At 44.5% G+C, this 20,800-nt stretch overlaps 1 protein-coding gene across 4 annotated transcripts in view; it reads right to left on the reverse strand.

Moving 5' to 3' along the window:
• Window positions 1-20,800, reverse strand: part of adamts6 (ADAM metallopeptidase with thrombospondin type 1 motif, 6) — a 57,282-nt gene that overhangs the window by 27,979 nt on the left and 8,503 nt on the right. For 2 of the 4 annotated variants that reach the window (XR_014598872.1, XM_084034477.1), the window contains exons 6-13: window positions 20,332-20,555; window positions 19,639-19,722; window positions 18,483-18,628; window positions 15,358-15,401; window positions 12,750-12,855; window positions 10,925-11,071; window positions 5,031-5,172; window positions 1,745-1,852 (exon numbers count right to left, since the gene is read on the reverse strand). Coding sequence is in view for 3 of the 4 variants with exons in the window: in XM_084034477.1 (XP_083890603.1) it covers window positions 1,745-1,852; window positions 5,031-5,172; window positions 10,925-11,071; window positions 12,750-12,855; window positions 15,358-15,401; window positions 18,483-18,628; window positions 19,639-19,722; window positions 20,332-20,555 (1,001 nt within the window). In the remaining variant the exon portion in view is untranslated. Of the gene's footprint in view, window positions 1-1,744; window positions 1,853-5,030; window positions 5,173-10,924; window positions 11,072-12,749; window positions 12,856-15,357; window positions 15,402-18,482; window positions 18,629-19,638; window positions 19,728-20,331; window positions 20,556-20,800 lie in introns of those variants that run through there. The other 2 variants (XM_084034478.1, XM_084034479.1) reach the window with 2 other exon arrangements.

A 20,800-nucleotide genomic window follows, 5' to 3' on the forward strand; every position in this document is an offset into this window, starting at 1 on the left:
ATACTGAGCTGGGACAATCTTATTAAAATTAAAGAAGCTCTTGTAAAGGAGACTTCAGAGGACAGAGCGAGGCTAGCCGTCCCCCCCTGCTTCCAGTCTTTATGCTAAGCTAAGTCCTCTTCTTACAGTTCTCTTCATGTATCAGCTTCTTGCATGTGTTTGTCTTCCTGTTTCCAGAGTCATGTGAGGATGTTTCGGAGGCAGGTGGGGGATGGAAAGCACCGTGCCGTGTTTCAGGAGCGTTTTAAGCCTCGTGCTAAGCCGCCGGCGACTCCAGAGGGAAGAGGGGATCAGAGTCGGCCCTTTGTCTCTCCAACTGTGTCAGTAGGTTAAGAACCCGGAGAGACCGGGACAGTCAAGGTGAGGGCTACGTTGGGCCACTGTCCTCCTCCTCTGACTTACTCGTTCACGTCCTGAGACGCTGTCCAAACAAGATTAGCGGAGGGAGGGAGGGAGGGAGGCGAGAGGGGATGGAGAGGTGAGTGTCAGGCAAAGACACAGAGGGCCCCTGAAACAATCTTTGAGTATATTTTGGAGTGAACCTCTCTTGTCGGTCAGTTTTTGTCTCTCTGCCGCCTCCCTCTGCCCTCCCCCCAGTCTCTGTCTCCCCCTGCGCTGGTTGGAAGGGCCTCTCTCCATTACACGCTGGGTGAGAAATGGCTGACATTCATATTCCTTTGAAGCCGTCCCGCGGCAGGGGCAGACAGGGTATGCCACTGGCTCTCCTAAAGCTGCTCCAAAAGCTGTTCCAAAGCCCCCCAGGCTCAACCTGGGGCCCCCTGTGTTGTCCAGGACCCTGTCCGTGGGCCCCGGCCCTCAAAGGCTCCACTGAGCTAATGGTAATCACGGGTGACAGCTCGTGACACTCTCCTATTCTTCCCTTTTAGACCTCGGACCATCCGGTGACAATGGCTGCCGTAATCCATGTTAAAACTGTCTCCGCTAACCTGGCTGGCATCAACAGCATGCGGATGACCTAAAGCCTGGCCTGCTAGCATGTGTGTGTGTGTGTGTGTGTGTGTGTGTGTGTGCATTGAACGCTCCCCCTTCCCAGAGATGAACAGATTCAAGAAACCACTAGCTGACGTTAGTAGTGGGTTTTTGAATAGAGATGTTCCGACACCATTTTTTCCTTCCTTATACCTGAAATCAGCTGTAACAAATCTGTTGCTAACAAATGTAAACTAATAACCATGTATGGATGTGGTTTGAAATGGCTTGTCAATATTAGGTGCCACAGTGAGGTCTGTGGATTATCCAGACAAAACATCCGAAGCCGCCCAAAATCTATTCATTTCAATGGGGAAAAAATAAATAGAATAAAAGCTTGTGTGTTATTGTTAAACATTCATCATAATCCCTCCTTCTTAAATAAAGTTTGATGACTCATCTTGAACTGGGGCGCGTGTACGGCCATGCATCCAATCAGATGTGATTCATGGCGCCCAGCCAAACCAGCCAATCATTCAAACGCCGACTTGACGGTCGGCTCGTGGGACGTAGTAGCTAGCGGAGATACGGCGGGTCAGAGGTGTGCGTTTGGATCTCAGCTGGCAAAAAAGTGTGTTTACATTTCCAAAGAATGTGGTTGAGGTCTTATTTATTCACTTCTTCCTCCCTCTTCCTCCTCCTCCTCCTCCTGATCTACGCGGGTGAGGGATATCTTAAAACCTCACTTATCCCTCGATACCGCTTGGTAATTTGGGTGAACCTTTAAATGCATGAGAAACATTGGACGACTTACCCCTTTCTCGATGCTGCCAGTCTGGCACAGAGTCCCCTCGGCTGCAGGGATACTGTTGGTTACACAGCGGTTGCTTTTGCTAAGGCACCAGAGCTCTCTACACACTTCCTAGGAAAGAAGGCAAAAGCAAGTTGGTCAGAATAAATCAATTCAGCAGACTTTGGGGGGGTGGGGGGGTGCACATCGGGTGAGGATGATTTATCAGTAGCATTCGGTGGTTTTCCTCTTAGTGTTTTTCTTCTCCGCTCTGACAGAGAAAAACGAGCGCATGGAAATTCATCTATAAATCTGCATGATTCAAGATCAAATCAGGGGAGCTGGTGAGACCACATCGAGGCATCTGACTTCAAGAGCCCACATGCTTTGGATCACGGAGCATCTTGAGCAACGCGCCGAGGGTCATCGGGTGCTGTTAGTGTTCTCTTATGAGAAATGAATAGTCAGCTGGATCAACACCGTGACTAACGTTTGCTCACCTCAGGACCACACGGGACCGTGACATCAGTTCAAGAAATCCAATTGCTGCTTCTTAGGGGAAATAAAAAGAGTAAGCAATAGGCCTCCCACGTCTTACATAAAGACGACTTGTAGGCCTCGCAAATATCTTTAGTATTACTGAGCGGTCTGAGTAAACATCTCCGTCTTCTCCCCCTCCAGTCGAGAGCGCAAAGGAGAATCCATTTAGAGTACTAAAGGAAGGGAGTGTGTGTGAGAGAGATAGTGAGTAGACAGCACTAAGTTGCCCCCCAAATAAATAAAACCGTAAAGTGAACACATGTTACGAGGACAGCTCTGCACAACCTTGCATTAGATTTCCCCATTAAAGTGAGCCGGGTCGCCCCCGCGTCTCGACTTCAAAGGTTTTTACAGGACAATTGTGTACGGCAGAAGAGCAGGCCCATGAAAAAGAGTTATGATCCGGTGCACAGATTCCGACCCCCGGGGTCAGTAAATATGCCTCGGCCCCGCAGCTCCCTGAGCCTATCCAGATTAAATAAAGCGGCAAACTGCCACTCTCTGGTTGCAGTGCCGCCCCTCTGCCAGCTGGTTTCAATAAGCCGCCCCGCTGCTCCATTCACCATCTCGGCCCCGCTGAAAGGTCAGCGGCCCGGGCTTTAACGAACATGGATGTGGGCCTGATGGATTTACGCTACGAGAGAACAAGCCGGTGATAAAAAAAAGGAGGGCAAGGGCACTTACTAAGGGTCTCGCTAATATAGCCATCAAAGCGTGTTTGTTTTTCATACCTTCAGCCTGCAGTGTCACATGTCTTGCCTGTCTGTCTCCGTCACTGAAACCAAATTATTGCTATAAATCAAGCTTAACCTCCTCCCTCAACGTCTGTGTTACTTTTCCCACCTCTGATTTAAAGTCTGCCAGACCCCCGCTGTTATTTAAAAGTTTAGAGTTTAGCTGAACCCCCATGAAGGTGTCGTCGGCCACGGTCTGTGAAATACTGCCGTTGTATCTACACCAGGGGGTTCACAGCGTCTCGTGGTAATGACTCCTAAATGCAAAGCAATGCATGCTTTGGTTTGATTTGGGATGGGAGGGAGATTCCTTTCCCCATCTTAGCTTCTTAGACCAACAAAGAGTCCAATCAGAGCCACCCAATAATCATTAAAGTTACAATCCTAAAGATTGTGTGTTCCGCTCGCTTTGGCGACACCTGTGGCGATACGCGGTAATTGCAGGTGTGTTGTTTCGCCCTTTCCCGTGAATGACGCCAAAGACATCGGGTTTGTAATACTGCAAATGCCGCCACAAACTTGTAGTGAGTCATAAGTGATTATATCAGAAGAAATGTCTAAAAGACCACTCTACATCGCTGCTCCCAGTTTAACCAGTGAGCAGGACACACGAGTGCTGGTGAATTCCCGTCCTGTCCAGAAGATGAATGAATGTGGTGCAGATTTGTGGCTGTGGTTGAAAAACATAACAAATCATTTTGTTATCTGAGAGTGGAGGCCAAACATGCTTTACCAGTGAAATATTAAAACTACAATATGACATTATTTATCGTGAAGTTAGATATAAACTTTGATATGCTGTGGCTGGGCTTCCCCTTGTTTCCCATGGCTGTTTTCTTTTGATTCACACGGAATGATAAGAAAATACAACAAACATTCGTCCAAATGTGGAAAAGTTCAGCGGCCTTGGCTTCAGAAAGCAGACTCTTCCACTCATTAGACCTTTTATCCATTTCTGTGGTCGGGTCTGTCCAGTAAGCCGTCGTAGAGGGCATCTCTTTCCCAGATGGCTGTATGAAATAGATCTGATTGTCAGATGACTGAACTGCAATCTAGCTCCGTTGAATCCGTGCTGGAATCCCATTCGCTCATAAATGTGTGTCTTTCATGCTGATCTAAAACCACAATTATGAGCTTAGGAGCCAAAATAACAGGGCTTGATTTGGGGCCTGTTATAATCTGCTGTCTTTCAATGAAATGAAATAACTTTATGATCTCAGCTAATCTCTGTCCCCCATTTTTCTCCTCCAATATTTACGTAATGCAAAAAAAATATCACGTTATTGTTCATGAAGTCTTTGAGGATTTTTTTGTCAACCGCTCATTTTACCGAGCGCTCGCTCCTCGTCTTTCAGTGTCGCTTTATGCACTTAAGGTTTTCTCATTACTCGGGCAATGGGGGGGGTGGGGGGGTGTCATTACCATTACAGTCTTAAGGATGTGGGGAGCGCTGACTTCCATCCTTCATCTCTTTGTCTGGGACGTTTATAGATTCAAAAGGAGAACGTGTGGAAAGACACCTCTGAACTGGTCTTCAGACAATAATAAAACAATTATCTTCCTCACGTTTACTCCCACTTTAAATCTCAACCAGGAAATATGAACTGGAAGAAAAACGTCATCATGTCAGTAAGGAGTGAACGCGCCGCAGTTTGTCCCTCAACACCTCTTATTAAACAGAAGAAACTAGAAATGATAATGAGCTTTTTGTTTCCATTTGTTTTTTTTTGCATTTGGATGACTTTTATAGAAGATTTTTATATGAAAATGACAGAGCATTTTACAATTAGCCCCACTGGATGGCGGAGGGAAAAGAAGACCCTTCTAGGAGAGAAGGTCCCACATTAAAGACCTCGACACCACGGTAAAGAGGGAGTTCAGAAGTGTTTGGGGATATTAATGCCAAACATGTGGATCCTATTCGTTATCCCTCCACATCCGGCCCCGTGTGGGCGATGACGCTGTGAAAATGTGCATCGAGCCAGCAGTTAAAACACACAACGACAGTGAGGAGATGGAAGATGCTGGTTTCTTACCCCATACTTGCACTGGCGTGAGGAGGTTCCGTACTGGAAGCGACACTGCTCGTCTGCATCGTACACCTGCCCCGGGGCCACTGTTGGGTACAGGAAGTCTCGTTTCATAGGTTCATTGTCCAGACACGTCCCCCGACCTGAGCTGTCAAAAAAACAAACCTACAATAGGATTGTTTCTTAACACAAAGAAACCTTTCTACACTTGGCTGATGGGAACATTTGACAAAAGATCGGATGATTAAAGTCCTCTTTCGATGTTTCGCTCATTAAATTGTAAGCCCCTGAACTGCCGCGGTAGGAAGCCGGAGCTGAAATGACAGTAGTTAATGTTGATATCACACATCAACACCTCCTCATCAAAGGGAGCGTCGGAGAACAGGCGGAGACATTTCACCAGAGGCGAAGAAGGCCGAGCTGCCCCGGCTGATTATATGTCTCCACTATCCTGTACGTCACCGCTGAATCCACGTAAAAGCCAGTAAAACAACAGAGCAGGGAAAGGAAGAGAGAAATCTATGGGTCATATGTCCAGCTTTAGCATTATGTTTAGTCTGTTTTGTCAGATAGAAATATATGCATTCAACAAAGAAAAAAACACACACAGCTGTTTTGTGTTCTTCTAGTAGCTTAAAGATTAGTAGCAGGCACATGGTGGATTTTTCAAAGGCTGATATCATGGAGATAGTTTGGAGCAGGAAAAAGCACAACTGATACCCCTCCCCTGCCCAAAAACCCCAATCAATCTGAATCTATCAAAGACAGTAGGAACTGGAAAACTGAGCATCAAAGTAACAACACCTAAATAAATACATGTGGAACTGAACATCAAACTCAAAGTAATTATTAAATAAATCTGGAACTGAACATCAAACTCAAAGTAATTATTAAATAAATCTGGAACTGAACATCAAACTGACCACAAAAGAATCTAGACGAGTCTTTGTTATTCTTAAAGACATCAAAGTGAAAGCTTTCTCAACGCCACATTAGCTGGAGTTCATGACGAGTTTTACTTCTGTTGGCTACTTCTTGCAGTGACACACCGAATCTAATCATTAGTAAGGGAACATCCTGAAGTGTAATTTGATGGATTACATCGTTGGAATATGTTCTATTTATTTACAATGGGCGATGCGCTGTTCTCTGCGGTTTATGACAGGATTACTTATGTTGGGCGTCCCGCAAATGCCAGTTCTTACAAACCATTAAAGGATCGTTAAGCGTGTGATTTCGTTTCATAAAAGAATAGTTACGCGGCGGGATTATTTTTGAAGAGAAAAAACACCAAATTGGTAGATAATTTGAATGATCGCAGCCCATGATTTGGCAGAAAGTAGGAGTACCAGTTCAAAGCTATTAAAAATACTTCATGTGAGAAGCACGCAGAGTTTCCCTCCTTGGTGTCTGCTTATTCTGGGTTGAGATGCTGAACTTGTTTGTGGAAGACGGCTTCAGTGACTAGAATTTAGTGTTCTTCTTTCGACTTCTCTTTTGCCAATGTGCGAGCCACTAATCATCACGTTTCGATGCTTGCATCTCCCAGAGTCAAAGGATTCTCTCAAGGTAAAATATTACGATGGTTTTACTATAACACTGTCTTGTTTCCAGATGTGGCAGCTGCAACATGCAGGGGGAAAACCTCCCATCCCTCGAAAGGAAAAGCGGGCCTGGTGACAACAATAGCGCAGAGCTGGGCTTCATCGTCGCAGCTTTGGCCCAGAATACAGCAGAGAAGAAGACTCAGAGGTTCCTAGAAGCTCTTGAACTACTTGGTAGTGAGGTTCTACTCCTGCTGGTGCCAAGGGATGTGGAAAGACTGTGGTTCTGAGGACAAATGCAAGAGTTCCACGTTGGAACGTTATCCTATTAGTCAGAGTAACAATAACACTTTTCCTGCTAAATGTTTTTTTCTTCTCTCTTCTCTGAGCAACACAACATCATATCACGTCTGCTGTACCGGGGAGGAGGCGGACATTTTCGAGGCAGATATCTTAAAAACTGAGCAAAATTAAATCCATCTGCTTGGCTGAACAGACCTCTAAAGAAATAAAATCATCATTTAGATGAATCATGTCATTTTAATCTCATTTCCCAGGCTTCATTGAGCCTCTCAGGACTGTATTGTAACCAAGTTATTAGTAACTAGTTGCTAGTAGTTAATTAAATAAGGTTGTGCTATTAAAGGGATAGTATTATATTTTGGGAGATATGTTTATGGACTTCTTGTCAAAGGCATTCCAAAGCACTATATGATATATCAAAATATGAGCTTGAGGTTGAAGGTTGTCCGAACACCGTGGGCGGAGCTACAGGTGGAGGCGGGTGTATGCTAATGAGCCTGAATGGCTCATTGAATCACATGTTTTCTGATCTAGGAGCTCACAAAAAGCTTGCTAGGTTGTCTTACTTCAGTTTGTGGGTTTGTAGGAACTCCAGACACACAACTGGCACTAAAAACGCTTTTTATAATATGTTCCCTTTAAAGTTTCAGTTAATTGAGCTTTTAGTTTTCATGTATGTTTGTTTTCAAAAGAGTTTAAATGTTCCGGATTCTTCCCTCATTCCCCTTCTCGGTTACTGAATGGACTGATCCGATTTCTTGGCCCTTGTCCCTCCGAGGGTCCTCTCATCACGTAGAGAGAAAGAGAGACAAACAAGTCTCTGAGGCCGCCAGACTCCCTGTACACTCAGGGCAAGGCGCACTATTTATTGGTTTGGAGAGAGACAAAATAGTCAAAGTTTCAACATAGAGCTTATTATTTGACTTCGTCGCAAAGGCTTCCTGTCCGGTGGACCCAGCCAACTTCATCATGCTGAGCGGAAATATCCTCTATAAGCGAGAACATCGGCATTCCCGCAGATATTAACCACAATGATCGCATCTAACTGGGGCGGCGGTATGATGAAATCAGACTAACCCAACAATTATCATAGGGGCACATGCGCACATCAACTTTAATAGATGATTATATGTGGTCTCGGAGTTTAATAAACCCAAACAGCCTGCCTTTTAAACATTTACAACAAACTGGCCTGCAGACGTTTGGGAGAATAAACTATAACTGAACTGTGAGCGCATTCATAAGCCGTTGCTGAAAATCCCCAAAACAAAAGCACCACAAACTGCTGTAGCAAGACGGTGAATCTAGGCCAACGCCACAGCCAAGGTTGTTTACTTGGCTCGGGGAAGCATGTGTGATATCCAAAACTCTGATTGAGAGAGAGAAAGGGAGGATAATTGGAGTTTACAGACAGAAAACCTTTTGTAAGAAACATAAAAGCTAAAGGCAATAAAAACAAAACCAAAAAAAACCAAACTGAAGAAACAGGCTGATACTAATAGGGGATAATATAGGCTGAGCAGTAGTTGATTCTGCTTTAGAAAACAAGCAAAACAACTTTTATTTTGTTGGGAGCGCGGCTCTGGTCTTCCTCAGATACTGGAGCCAGAACTGGACAGGAACCCGGCGGAGCGGCAGAGAGAAGCAGCTCTTTGTGTCCCGGTTGGAAGCTGGCACATAATACTGTCATCTCTGTCACAAGTGCTGTTCAGTAACCCTCCTCTAACAGCTTTCAGCCGGAAACATCATCTGACAACCACGGCAGCTATTATCGGCTTTCTTGGAGGGCCTTGCTAACTAAACATGAATACACACACACACACACACACACACACACACACACACACACACACACACACACACACACACACACCGCAGACTTGCAGCCCATCCAACAGATTCTTTGCCGCGAGGTTGTGTATGAGGGTTTTGCAAGCGGCACTCAGGTGTTAGTGATGAGCAATTAAAGCTGAACCGTAGCGAGAAACGTCCTGTACAGGAAAAGTGTGAGAAGCAGCTACAAACTGAGATATTTGCACTCGCCTCTGGCAAGCTGGAATAAACTGGGCCGCATTATCCAGAGTGCAATAAAAGATAACACTTTGAATGTGTTTTCTGTTGCAAGAACCTGCGCTTTTCCACCAAACACAGGCTGGCATACAGGTTTTCATGCAAACGCATGCATGTTAGGACATATTAGGATAGCAGACGAAGCCAATTCAAGAAGAAAAAAACTCAAACTTTCTAAGCAGTCATAGCGGCTATAACTGATTTTTTCGGCCACTTGGAGGCGACAGACTGCAAACACAACGCTGACATATTATTACTGTATAAAGTTATATGAAAAATCTCTTAACTAACAGTTTCCTATTCACACATGCAACAGATCCATAGCAGTATTATATTATCATTCATTTGGAGCTTTGTTTTAATATTCTTTCTCTTTTAGATCGATTTTTGGCCTCCACCAACTCCTGAGGGAAATATCTGGTTCTTTAGCTGCTTGATGCTCCGCTATGTTCACCAGCTAGCTGCTAACTGTGTCTGTCTGCTGTTTATTCAAGGATTTATTTCACTTTGAACAGATGAAAGTGGTTATTGTAAACATTGCAAAACCAAAACAATGAGATAAAATGCTAAATTTCATTCATTGCTAATATAGAAATATTGATGAGAGCAGCTTTAACGGCACCATGTCTAACTGTTTTTTGGTTCTTGAGCCACATTTGAGTCAACGTGGCTCTTTGCAGTGGTCTACACCCTGCCAGTGCTGCAAACAAGCAATTTCTTGTTCAGTTTTGGCCGTTTCTACCATCAAGGACAAACAGTGTGATGACCTCGTCGTTCCTGCAAATGTTACAAACGGGAGGAACCGGTGACCTCATTGTGTGATGGTTCAAAGAAGAATGGCAGCGTGTTTCTCGTCTGCGGGAACAATCCTTTTCTGATTGTTATTACATGACGGCGTTTCCCAACAGAAGCACAGCCCGCCCAAAGCTCCATCTGTGGAGACATGTTAGGCTTCAATCCACAGCTACCAGCAGTGGAAGCTAAATCTATCAGAGACCGAGGTCGAGACCAGGCTGGCCGTCTCTGTTTAAAGGCCGGGGAACCAGTTTTACACATCAAAAAGTCTGTTTGTACGTGGAAAAAAGTTGTGTAGGCATTTTGTTTTGGAAGACAAAATGACTCAAGTGACATCACTTGAGTCATTTTGAAAAGGCTGGGGGTTTGGAGCTAAAAAAACATGAGGTTACCAAACCTCTGTGGTTCCTCATCTCTATTTGAAGCCACTGTTAGCAAAATACAACCAAATCTCCCATCAAACTGGCTGCAGTTGAGTTGCATCATGGGTAACAAGGAAGACGAATCAATGGAATAAAAATGAGCTGCTTGTGCTGCATCATTAGTGTGAATCTTAAAGTGAAGAATCTAACACCTCCTCTAAAAGCAACTCAATGAACCTACAGGGAGCAGGGATCAGGGATCAATCACAAGTATCTGTTCCCTGCCGGAGTCTGAAGGCCAGCTCCAGATGTTCTGTCTGGCCTACTCCACGTTTTTTTTTGGTTTTTACCATGCCAGGCTGGCGTTGCTCAGCCAGCAAACCGTCATTCTGCCAAACGTCACCGCTTCACTCCTCATTTTATTTGTGCACTTAAAGGTTGTTCTCTTCCCTGACCTATCCACAAAACAGCGGTGCAGCGGTTGGAGGCAGCTGGCCTACACATCACCACCGAGGACCGCATGAGCTCTAACATCACCCGCCTTGTGGTGCGAGGATGCATGGGTGGAAGGCAGCCGGTTATCATACACAGCCACAAGGAGGTCTGGCAGGAGTCTTGGTGATGAAATGGATGTGAATAAGTGGGGAAGGACTCGCATACAAGACAGCCTAGCGGGTCACCACACGGGCCAGCCGGGTTGTAAAGAGAAGCGGCTGCAAAGCGAGCTGGAAAACAGGCATGCACCTTTTCCTCTACTGCGCACACATGCAGGCAAATCCCAAACACACTCACACAGTCCCACAGGGAACAACTATCATCCACTTACTCGAGGAAGCTGGTGATGTAGTCTTTGCTGCAGGCGGACCAGGAGAACGGGTTGGTGTTGGCTGTTATATGAGCGGCCATCAGCTTGGCCGTCTCGTGGCCTTTGGTACCGCAGGAATTCCCGATCCCATCGTGGTTCATCCCAAAACTGAAACACACCAAATAAAAACTGGAATTAAGTTCAGCTGATGATCATCAGTAACCGCTGAGGCTAAAAGTGACCCTCTCTTGGGCGGTTAACAACATAGTTCAGATGGGATGAGAGTCCGGGTTGCTGGCTGGAGGATGTCTCCCTCAGTGGCTGTAAAAGATGGAGCTCCGAGGCTCTGAAACAGCTGTGTGGAGGTGGAGGGGAGCCAGAAGTCAAGGGTCAAGCCCTGTCTGGAGCTCGGCAGGAACGAAAAAAAAAGTCCTAATCACCACTCTGATGCCTGCCTGTCAATCAGCGGCTGCAGGTCTGAGCAGGCCAGGAGGGAGAGTCATCCCGACTGCAGCCTCAGATCAAATCGCTGCACCAGAGAACACAAAGAGATCCAAAACCCAAACAGCTCTCGACCTTGTGCTCTGTTATGAAAGCTGCTCAAGAAGTTATTTTGCCCTGATGGCTGAAAATAAGTCATTTTAACAATTCATTAAAAAAAAAGAAGCCTTATCTGTCTGGATATCCTTTGGGGGGAAAATCTCACATTACAGCAGGATGTCAAAGCTTACTTTTCCTTACAGTCCGGGAGCACAAATCAGCTCTAATGTATATAACAACCCCGACCACATTGCACAGCCTGAACCTGTTTTTCTAAGGCTGGCGTTTATGACATTTTACCCTACTCTGGAAATAAATCAGCCCCGCTGAAGCCCTGCTGCACTGTGTGTTTTTTTATACATCCTCTAGAAGCAGAGACTATTTTTACAACTGCCCCACAACAGAAGCAGACACGAGACATAATAAAGGAAATCGCCATCTTGCTGAACTCTCTCGAGAGGGATACGTAGACTAATACATCATCATTATTTTGCTTTATATTCAGGAAGAAAGAGCCAGAGGTATGTGGACACACTGACATTTGCATGAGGAAATATGTGGAGATACAGTTCAAGACGTCTGCAGGGGGAGAGAAAAAAAAAGGCTACATGCAGGTCTGGTGAACTCAAGTAATGTTTGTTTAAGAGCAATTATTAGAGAGCACACAGTTGTGATTGGGATAAAAGGTTTTGAGACGATCTGATGCAAAAGGAGTTGCATGTGCGACAAACGTATTGCAGGAAAGACACTCTGAAAATGTGCAGGCTTGTCCTCATATTTAAAAAAAAACTATTGATATGGAGGTGTGGACCACTCATGGATTTATAGCCATGCAACTTCACGCTGCTGCTCTCAAACATGCATTTTTACATATTGTTACTTCACTTGGATGTTTCCACTTGACTGTGCAGAGCACTAAAAGGCTGTTTTCACGTCTGCAGGAGGAAGGTTTCTCTGCACTCACCGTGAAAGGCAGAGCGGATAGGATTTGATTTCAATGCAACACTCAAAGTTGGGCCCCGGCTCAACTTCTTGTGTGTGTCTACTCATGACTGCTTTGAAATCTGCCTGAAGATGTGCATGCTTTGTGACATCACAACCGGTTCGGAAGCCAAATGCTTTGGCTTTTTTTGTGGAAAAACCATATCAGATGTGAAATTATTATTCAATGTAGAGTCTTAAAACAAGTCTGGTGGGGACCTTAAAGAGTGAATGTGTTCATCTCGCATAAGCCGGCTGACTTCATCAGAGCACAATGTCACATTTTTACATTTTATATTACGATCTTAAAAGCCTTAAAACTCACTTGTGGCCGATCTCGTGCGCGATGGTAAAAGCAGAACCGAGGCCGATGTCTTCATTGATGCTGCAACTCCTCTCTGGCTCGCACATTCCAGCCACTGAGGCCAAGCCTAGACACACACACACACACACACACACACACACACACACAAACACGGGGTCAAGACGAAGCATTCTTAGGAGTCGTGGTCATAAAAGTGGGATTCCACGCATTCGATCCCCAGTTCACCAGGGGGAGTAGAGTTCAGCATCGCCGGCTAGACTGGAAAATGTCTAGACGACGGTTAGATTTATACATTTCAATTCATGTAGCGAAAACACGAGCCAAGGAAGGGAACATAAGAACCCCTTCACCAACGGCGTACCCCACCAGAAAGCTGAGAAATATAGATGTTTTCCTCGTTTCAGCTGGAGAAAGAGGGAGAGGAGGAGAGGGTGTTTAAAGTTGAAACCTCTCCACAATCCAGGTGTCGCAGGTCCTTTTTTCCTAAAGCCTGACAGGTCAGATAGGGAGACAGGAGGCAATTCTTCACAGATTACATCTACAGGTGACTGCAGAGAGGATCATATGACAGCACAAAGCAGGTGTGTGTGTGTGTGTGTGTGTGTGTGTGTGTGTGTGTGTTGGGGGAAGTGCATTAATAGGTGGGAAGTAAAGAGCATTTGAATGATGTTGTTTTAAATGTTTTCAGGTTCAAGTTAAGAGGATGCACGATTTGCAAAACGTACAAACCTCAAATGGTGGATGAAGAAAACGTGATGAAACGTGACATTTCTGTTCATTTTATGTATTAATGTGAGGAAGGTTAAAGTCTCCTCATGTCACAGGTTGTTTGTTTTTTTGGTACAGAAATAGTTTATTAAATAATGTCCATGTCCATGTTTTTGTGTTTTTAACAAATCATAAAATAAAATAAAGTATTTATTATGAAATAATAAAAAGGTGGACGGAAACAGATTTACTGTGTCAGCAGTTTTCAAACGGAGCTGCTTCTTACTGAGGAGGAGACGGATGTCTCTTAATCGAGGCCATTGCAAACAAAAACGAAGTGCTCGACACGATGACTGTGACTGTGGGTTTGGGTGGACTGAACCTTTAAATTGATTGTTTTGCACACACACACACACACACACGCACACACAGTTTTGCAGTCAAAGAGGGATAATCGATAGACGCATCTGCATTCGTACTGGTGAGAGGACGGTGCTCCGATGGTCAGCACTGCTTCAGATTTCACTCACAGTTTCAGACAATTAAGATGAACTCCCGGCTAAAAGTGGCATCGGCTTTTGTATCCTGTTCACTAAGAGGCTAAACAAGAATGGACTCGCAAATCAGGAGGCCACTGAAACCATTACTGCAGGGAGAGAGGGAGCCTGAAGGTGAGGAAAGAAGCAGGAGAGGGAGGGAAAGAGAAGAGGGTAGCTACTCTGCGATTAGTTTAAGAATGTGTGTGAGAGTGTGTTTGTGAGAGTAAAGTGTGTGTGTGTGTGTCACCCTCGACCCACACACACACACACACACACACACACACACACACGGCTGCATTGCAAGTTGTTTTCTTAACACCGGGGTGGACTGTGTATTATCTCCAGCCCCGTGATTACTCGGCGACCCTAAAGGCCAGCGATTTGACCTGGGGAGCATGATCCCCGGAGAGGAGAGGAAGGGGGGGAGGGGGAGGTGGGGAGGAGAGGAGAGGAGAGAAGGGGGGGGGGGGGGGGGGGGGGTCTTGAGACAACGAGGAAGCCAAGCAGATGCCAGTGCAATTAAAGCGACCGGGGAATGTGACGAATGCGGCCAATCTGTCAAACCACCCCTGAAGTCACAATATTACCTCCAAGATATACTGTGGTGCCTGCGGGGCCTTTACAAAGATAAGATGGGGAGAGAAGGGCTGGGTGGGTTGGAGGTTCAGGGTGGGACGAGGGGTTATAGAGGAGAGGGAGAGAGAGGTGGAGGAGGAGTGGTGGGGGGGGGGGGGGGGGGGGTCTCTCCCACTGCTTGCTGTCCCTTTTTCCCATCCCCAATACCATCCCAACCAGCATAGCACCCTCCTGCATACTCCAACACTCCCTGTAATTGTCCTTTTCCCCTTCTATTTTCCTTTCAACTCCTCCTCTTCTTCTCCGTCTCCTCCTTCTGTCACTACTCTCCTCTTTACCCCCTCCAGTCGGCTTCCCAACACATACCTTTTTCCTTTTATTTTGGTTTGAGGCACCTTAGGCAAACTGAGGTTTAGAGGAAGGGGAACGAGGACAGAGAAACGTTTAGAAACCGTGAGAGGAGGTGACCATCGGCTGTCCAGGTTCAGGGCCCCGTGGCCTCAACGCGACTGAGGAGCTATAATAACACAAGTGAAAACATCCTTCTCATTATGTCTCACAGGAGCCGTCTGGGGTTCTTCTAAAAGGAGACTGGCGAAGGTTGCTAAATAAGGTTTGTCTGAGGACACGTTGAAGGCCAAACGTGGAAATTAAAACCTCTCGAGAGGGAGAAGGAGAAGAATGAACTCCTAATCGAGAGAACCACAGAGTCAACATCAGCTAAGATTACCAATTTGGCAAGAAAACACATGTTAATATACATTAATCTGCTTTGGTCGACTCACCTAAGGTACCACAGGGTTTGTTCTTGTAGGTGCAGATGTCATACCTAAGGGCGGGCAAAAAAACAAAAAGAGAGAAAAAAACACGAATAATTAAATTAAATCAACACTATTCAACATGTACAGTGTTTTCTTCCACTGGCTCTTTGCCATCCCATTCTTTCCATGTTTAATCACACAGTCTGGCTAGATATAATCACAACCTTTAGCATAACAATAGCATATAATGAAGTCATGACAGGTTTGGTTCTAGAGAAACACCTGGTTCACTCCTCTTATCTTCAGCCTTTAGGAAAATGCCACCTAGCTAACCACACAGAGCTCAGCAAGAATGAGAATAAAGTGAAAGGCTTCGTTCATGCTGTGTCCCTACTGTTAACCCCCGTAACTCATACAGGTAATCCAATAGAGAACCAAAAAATAGGCCAGAACTCTCTGAGCCACATCATACATTTCAAATAAATGATCCAATCATTCCTAAAGCTTTTAATCTATTAAAACCAAGGGCACAGTAAATTTAATTTCATTCTTCTTCCCCCATGTCTGCCTCCCTCCATCTCCCCATAAACTCCTCTTCCTCTCACCCGTTCTCCCTCCTAGTGGAGCAGCTCCAAACCAATGAGGTACAATGGTGACCTCGTTCTAGGTCGTCTATTTTTTTTATTTAATTTCCCTAATTTCCCTTCAATGTCTTGTTTTTTATGTCAGAGTCCACATTCCACCGTGACCAAGAAGCAACGGTGACGAAAACGGTGAATCACCTCAATGCACCACCTCTGCAGGAGATCCACATTGATTAGTGATGATCAGCGTATTGATAATATTATTATATGTGTTGAATAGTTGTATTAATCAGTTGAGTGTTGGGATGAAGACCTCAGATACATAACTAGAATATCTTAAACCAATAATAGGCAAATCTAACAGATAAGCAAACAAAAAAAATATTAAATGCTATTTTTATGCCCTCCAACTTACCATTATTTCCATTCCATCAATGAATCAGAGCTTGAAACTGTAGGTTCATAGAATATTACAACTTATTATCCTAAAGCCCAAGGCATTGTCTTCAAATGTGTTATTTTGTCCACACTCCAAAACCCAAAAGATATTCTGTTTCCAATGACATAAAGCAGAGAAAATCTGCAACATCTTCAAATAAGAGGATATGGAGCAAGAGAACGTTAATCAGATCAATTAATCATTGCCCAAAATACCAAAATACTCCAAAAGTATGAATTAAATAAGTGTCCTCTGAGTTCCCCTTCTGCATCAACCACCTTAAAAAAAGAAAAGAAAATCACACTGGACCTTTTTAGGTGCGCTCCACCATTGCAAGGAATGTCTGACTGCTCCTCCAGACATGGTGGTTAATGAGGGCTTCCTGATGTCTACCATCAGCTATTTATACTATCTCCAATGTTAGCGTCTCCGAGCCCAGCTGCCTCCTCCCCACAGCTTATTATCTCATTATCTCTCCCCTACTTGTACTCTATAGCCTACTGACTCCATATTCGCCAATATTTCATCATATGGAGTTGCCCTTCACTGAAGTATATTATGGGCATGCCATCTGCAGGCTACAAAAGAGCTTCTCATAAAAACTGACACTATGTCATCTGCATACAATGAGGAAGACTGCAGTTTCCTCCTTTTTATAGCTGCCGCTGGTGTGTGTTAATGAGGTTTTACACCTCTTAAAGAACTGTAACATTGGTTACAGACTCATGCTAGCAGCCATGTGAGGCTGGGCATAAACTGTACTGAAGCTAAATGCTAACGTCAGCATGCTAACATGCTCACAGTGACAATGCTAACACACTGATGCTTGCCATCTTAATTTAGCATGTTAGCGTGCTAACTTTTGCTAATTAGTACAACACAAAAAGTACAGTTAAGGCTGATGCAGGTATTTAGTCATAAACCAAACTATTTATTTTGCCATTTAAGCTAATTGGTCTTTACAGTTTTACGAAGTCTGTCCAGCACTAGCAAAGCCTTTTAGCCATGTGAGCGGTGGAATTTGTTAGCCTTTTGTTGCAAACAAGCTCTGATAAAATGCTACCTACCCAGCACCACAAGGCAGACAAGGTTAGCAAAGAACAAAAGTGTAACATTTAGCAAGCGAAGGTTTTTCGGAAACCAAAACAGAGCTTAAAGATAAGGAATCCTTCCACTTCCACTGGGACGGTAATGTTGACGTGTAAGTAGGCTAGCGCGTTAGCCACAGCAACTTTATAAGACTTGTTTAGCAATTATTCTGCCTCCAAGTGGCCAAAATTGGTTCATACTGCTTTGAGCAAAGTTTGTGGTTTACAAGCCGGCCGCATGAGCTGTTTGGCTATCTAAGAAAAACCATGAGAATACACTTTCAAATGTATCATCTATATAAACCCTGTGGCCCTTTGCATCTAGACTCTATTAAGCAGCCTTTGTTTGCTGGTGCTTAGTGAAGTTAAACCGACAATAAAAACCACGAGCCAAAAGAGCTGGAGAACATCACCTGACAGACAACAAGCAAAAACAAACTAATGATAGAAAGGCTGTTTTGTACATAGCCCAGGGAGTCAAAAAGCTTGGCTTGAGCCCATGTCAATCACCGAACGCTATCCTCTCTCTGGACAAAACCAGTGGGGGGAATATATACTTTAGTTGCTAGGTTATGTGACCAAAACAGTTCTGGCAACAATGAAGTCTATTCCAGGTAATGACAGAGTTCAGAGTTTTTCTGTTTTATGGAAACAAACCTTGAAATAAATTGCAGTGTGACAGGTACAGTATGTCTGAAACAGCATATTTACTTTTCAGAAGTGAGATCTATTCCCTTCAACTTTTAACACTTACAGGTAAAGTTGTGTAAAGAACTGGACATTCGGAGGTCTGGGTACTGGAGCTGCAGGCCACCTCTGTTAACAGTCTGAAGCTAAGCCGTGACTCCGCAGCTTTAACAGCACAGAAAATAACCTGCAACCTATTTGCTCAAAATGAGAAAATAAGAGCTACTTACTACAGCGTAACAACTGAAACTTTTACTCTTTGAAGTGCATGATCCCATGCCGGATCATTACAGTGCCGTGTGAGCAAAATTGTAGCTCATGCTGTTACAGTAGATGTGAGCCTACACTTACCGGGTGATTAGGACAGCGTTGTCATGGTGAGCCATCCCGTTCTCAGGAATGCTGTTGCCGTCGCTGTGATGAGACAGGATGGACTTCTGCCACTTGCAGAAACTGTCCAGAGACTTGTCGGCATGGTGGTTAATCTCCAGGTTGGGCTGCAAAAGACAAGAGACGAAACAGTGCAACTTGATACTGTTATACGAAACTAAACCAACGATACAGAACAGTACATTACAGTATTCTGTCATATCGTGAAATCGTAAAAATGCACAAAAATGTACAAACAGACGCTGAACTTGAGGTCATGTGTAGAAAGCGCTAATCAATGAGCCAACATGGCACCAAAGTAGATTACCTGGATGCGTGCTCTACTGGGATTTAAGAAAAGATGCAGCAGGAGTCAAGGTAAAACCAGAACAAGGATATGTGATTATTAAAAAAAAAAAAAAAGCAGTAAATGTGGAAAAAGAAGAAGAATGAGTTGAGGATGTTGTCGTCGAGTCTGCAAAACGAATTGACAGCGCTTCCACGAATGTAATGGGTTCAACTATAGGAAACCGTTGCATTGCCAGCCGGTGATGCAGCGCCGTTTTTCAGCTGATTGATTACAACACGATACCGTACAACTCCACGGCCCAGCGGTGACTCACTTTCACCATGAAACGTTCGTTCTTGCAACGGCCTTTTTCTGATAGTCTAGTACTTCCTATCCTATTGGATCAAAGCGCGGCTCCACTTTACATGAAAACGTGTTTGATGCTACGCAAAGAGCCGCCGTGACCCCTTTAGAAGAAGAAGAAGAAGAAGAAAAAAAAACAGATGCCGGGGAAGGCACTCTGTTTCTCCCATCACACGTACGTACACATGTACAGTGCATGTAAGAATCCGAGGCTCCCTGAGGGATGATGCCTGAGCACATCTTTCATTTGAAGTGGTGGCCATATGGTGAATAGTCTCTCTCTCCCCGTCAGCCACATAAAATACTGCAGCTCACTCACGCCAAGCGTATCAGTTATACACTCGCTACAGGTGAAGGTGCAGACACAATAAAACATTTTTATTTTAAAGCGGCTCACTGTAATAATAACCGTGATAATACTGCATGGAGGATTCAAGGTTAGGGAAATGAATGAGAAAAACAGGTCAGAAAGAGGCTCTTTCTTACCTGATCTTCAGTCAGGACAATCAACCGGGTCACAATGATGTTCACAACATTTCCTAGACTGGCATCACGGTAAAGTTTGGCAACCTGACCTCCAGAAAAGAAGAAAAGACACAAAGTCAGACAAATTGTGTCCCAACATCTAAGCACTGTACCACATTACTACACATGGTAGTATTAGAGGTATTCAGATCCTTTACTTCAGTAAAGTACTGATACCACACTGTAAAAATACTCCACGACTTGTAAAAGATCTGCATTTAAACCTTAGTAAAAATTAAAATAAATAATCTTAAATATGATGATCATAAATCATCACGTCTGTATTTCCTATATTATAAAAATCCTATATTTGTATTTCTGCTGCATTATTGTATATTTAATATACTGCAATGCATCATATTCTCTAAGAGCATCATCTGTCCTGTGAGAACCTCGTATCTCCTGTTTTCAGCTTTGTGACGATGCAGTTTCCAGCTGATCCAAGAAGTTTATTTAATTTCATCCATCACATTATTACATTCATCACATCTGGAGATACGTGGTTTTCACTGGACAGGCCGTAATCTGAAAAGTTAAAAGCTGACAAATGTAGTGGAGTAAAAGTACCTTGAATTACTAGAGTATTTAGTTACATTCCATTCCTCGATATCAGACAACAACTACACAAGGACCAAAAAGTAGGATCAAACTTACAATATTCATCACAGACAAGATGTAGTGCTCGATGTCTTTGCGTCCGTGGTAACCGACCATCATTTTGTCAGCGACCACGAGCGTCTCGACGAAGCGCTCGGTGCTGATGGAGCGCCGCTGCCTGTGGGTGCTGTTGGACTGCTCGCTGTCGTTCTGGGGGACGGGGGACGCGTGGGCCGGGGGAGGCGTGCTGAACTGGCAAGGTGCACTGGGTTTTATGAGGTCTGTGGACGACGGGGGAGACAGAGATGGGTTAGGGTGAATTATGAATTTTCAGATGATGCTGCGTTATCTGTGTATGTGTGAGAGAGAGAGAGAGAGAGAGAGAGAGAGAGAGAGAGAGAGAGGGCTGGTTTGTGTATGGTAGATGGGAATCTGCCCCTTTGAACCTTGCAGCTAAAGCCTTTGCTTTATGACCCAGATGCTCTGGGAAAAAGCTATAAGATGGTACATGTTAGGGCATGCTAGC

The sequence above is a fragment of the Eutrigla gurnardus genome (assembly GCF_963514095.1).
Source record: "Eutrigla gurnardus genome assembly, chromosome: 19".
Taxonomy (NCBI): Eukaryota; Metazoa; Chordata; class Actinopteri; order Perciformes; family Triglidae; genus Eutrigla; species Eutrigla gurnardus.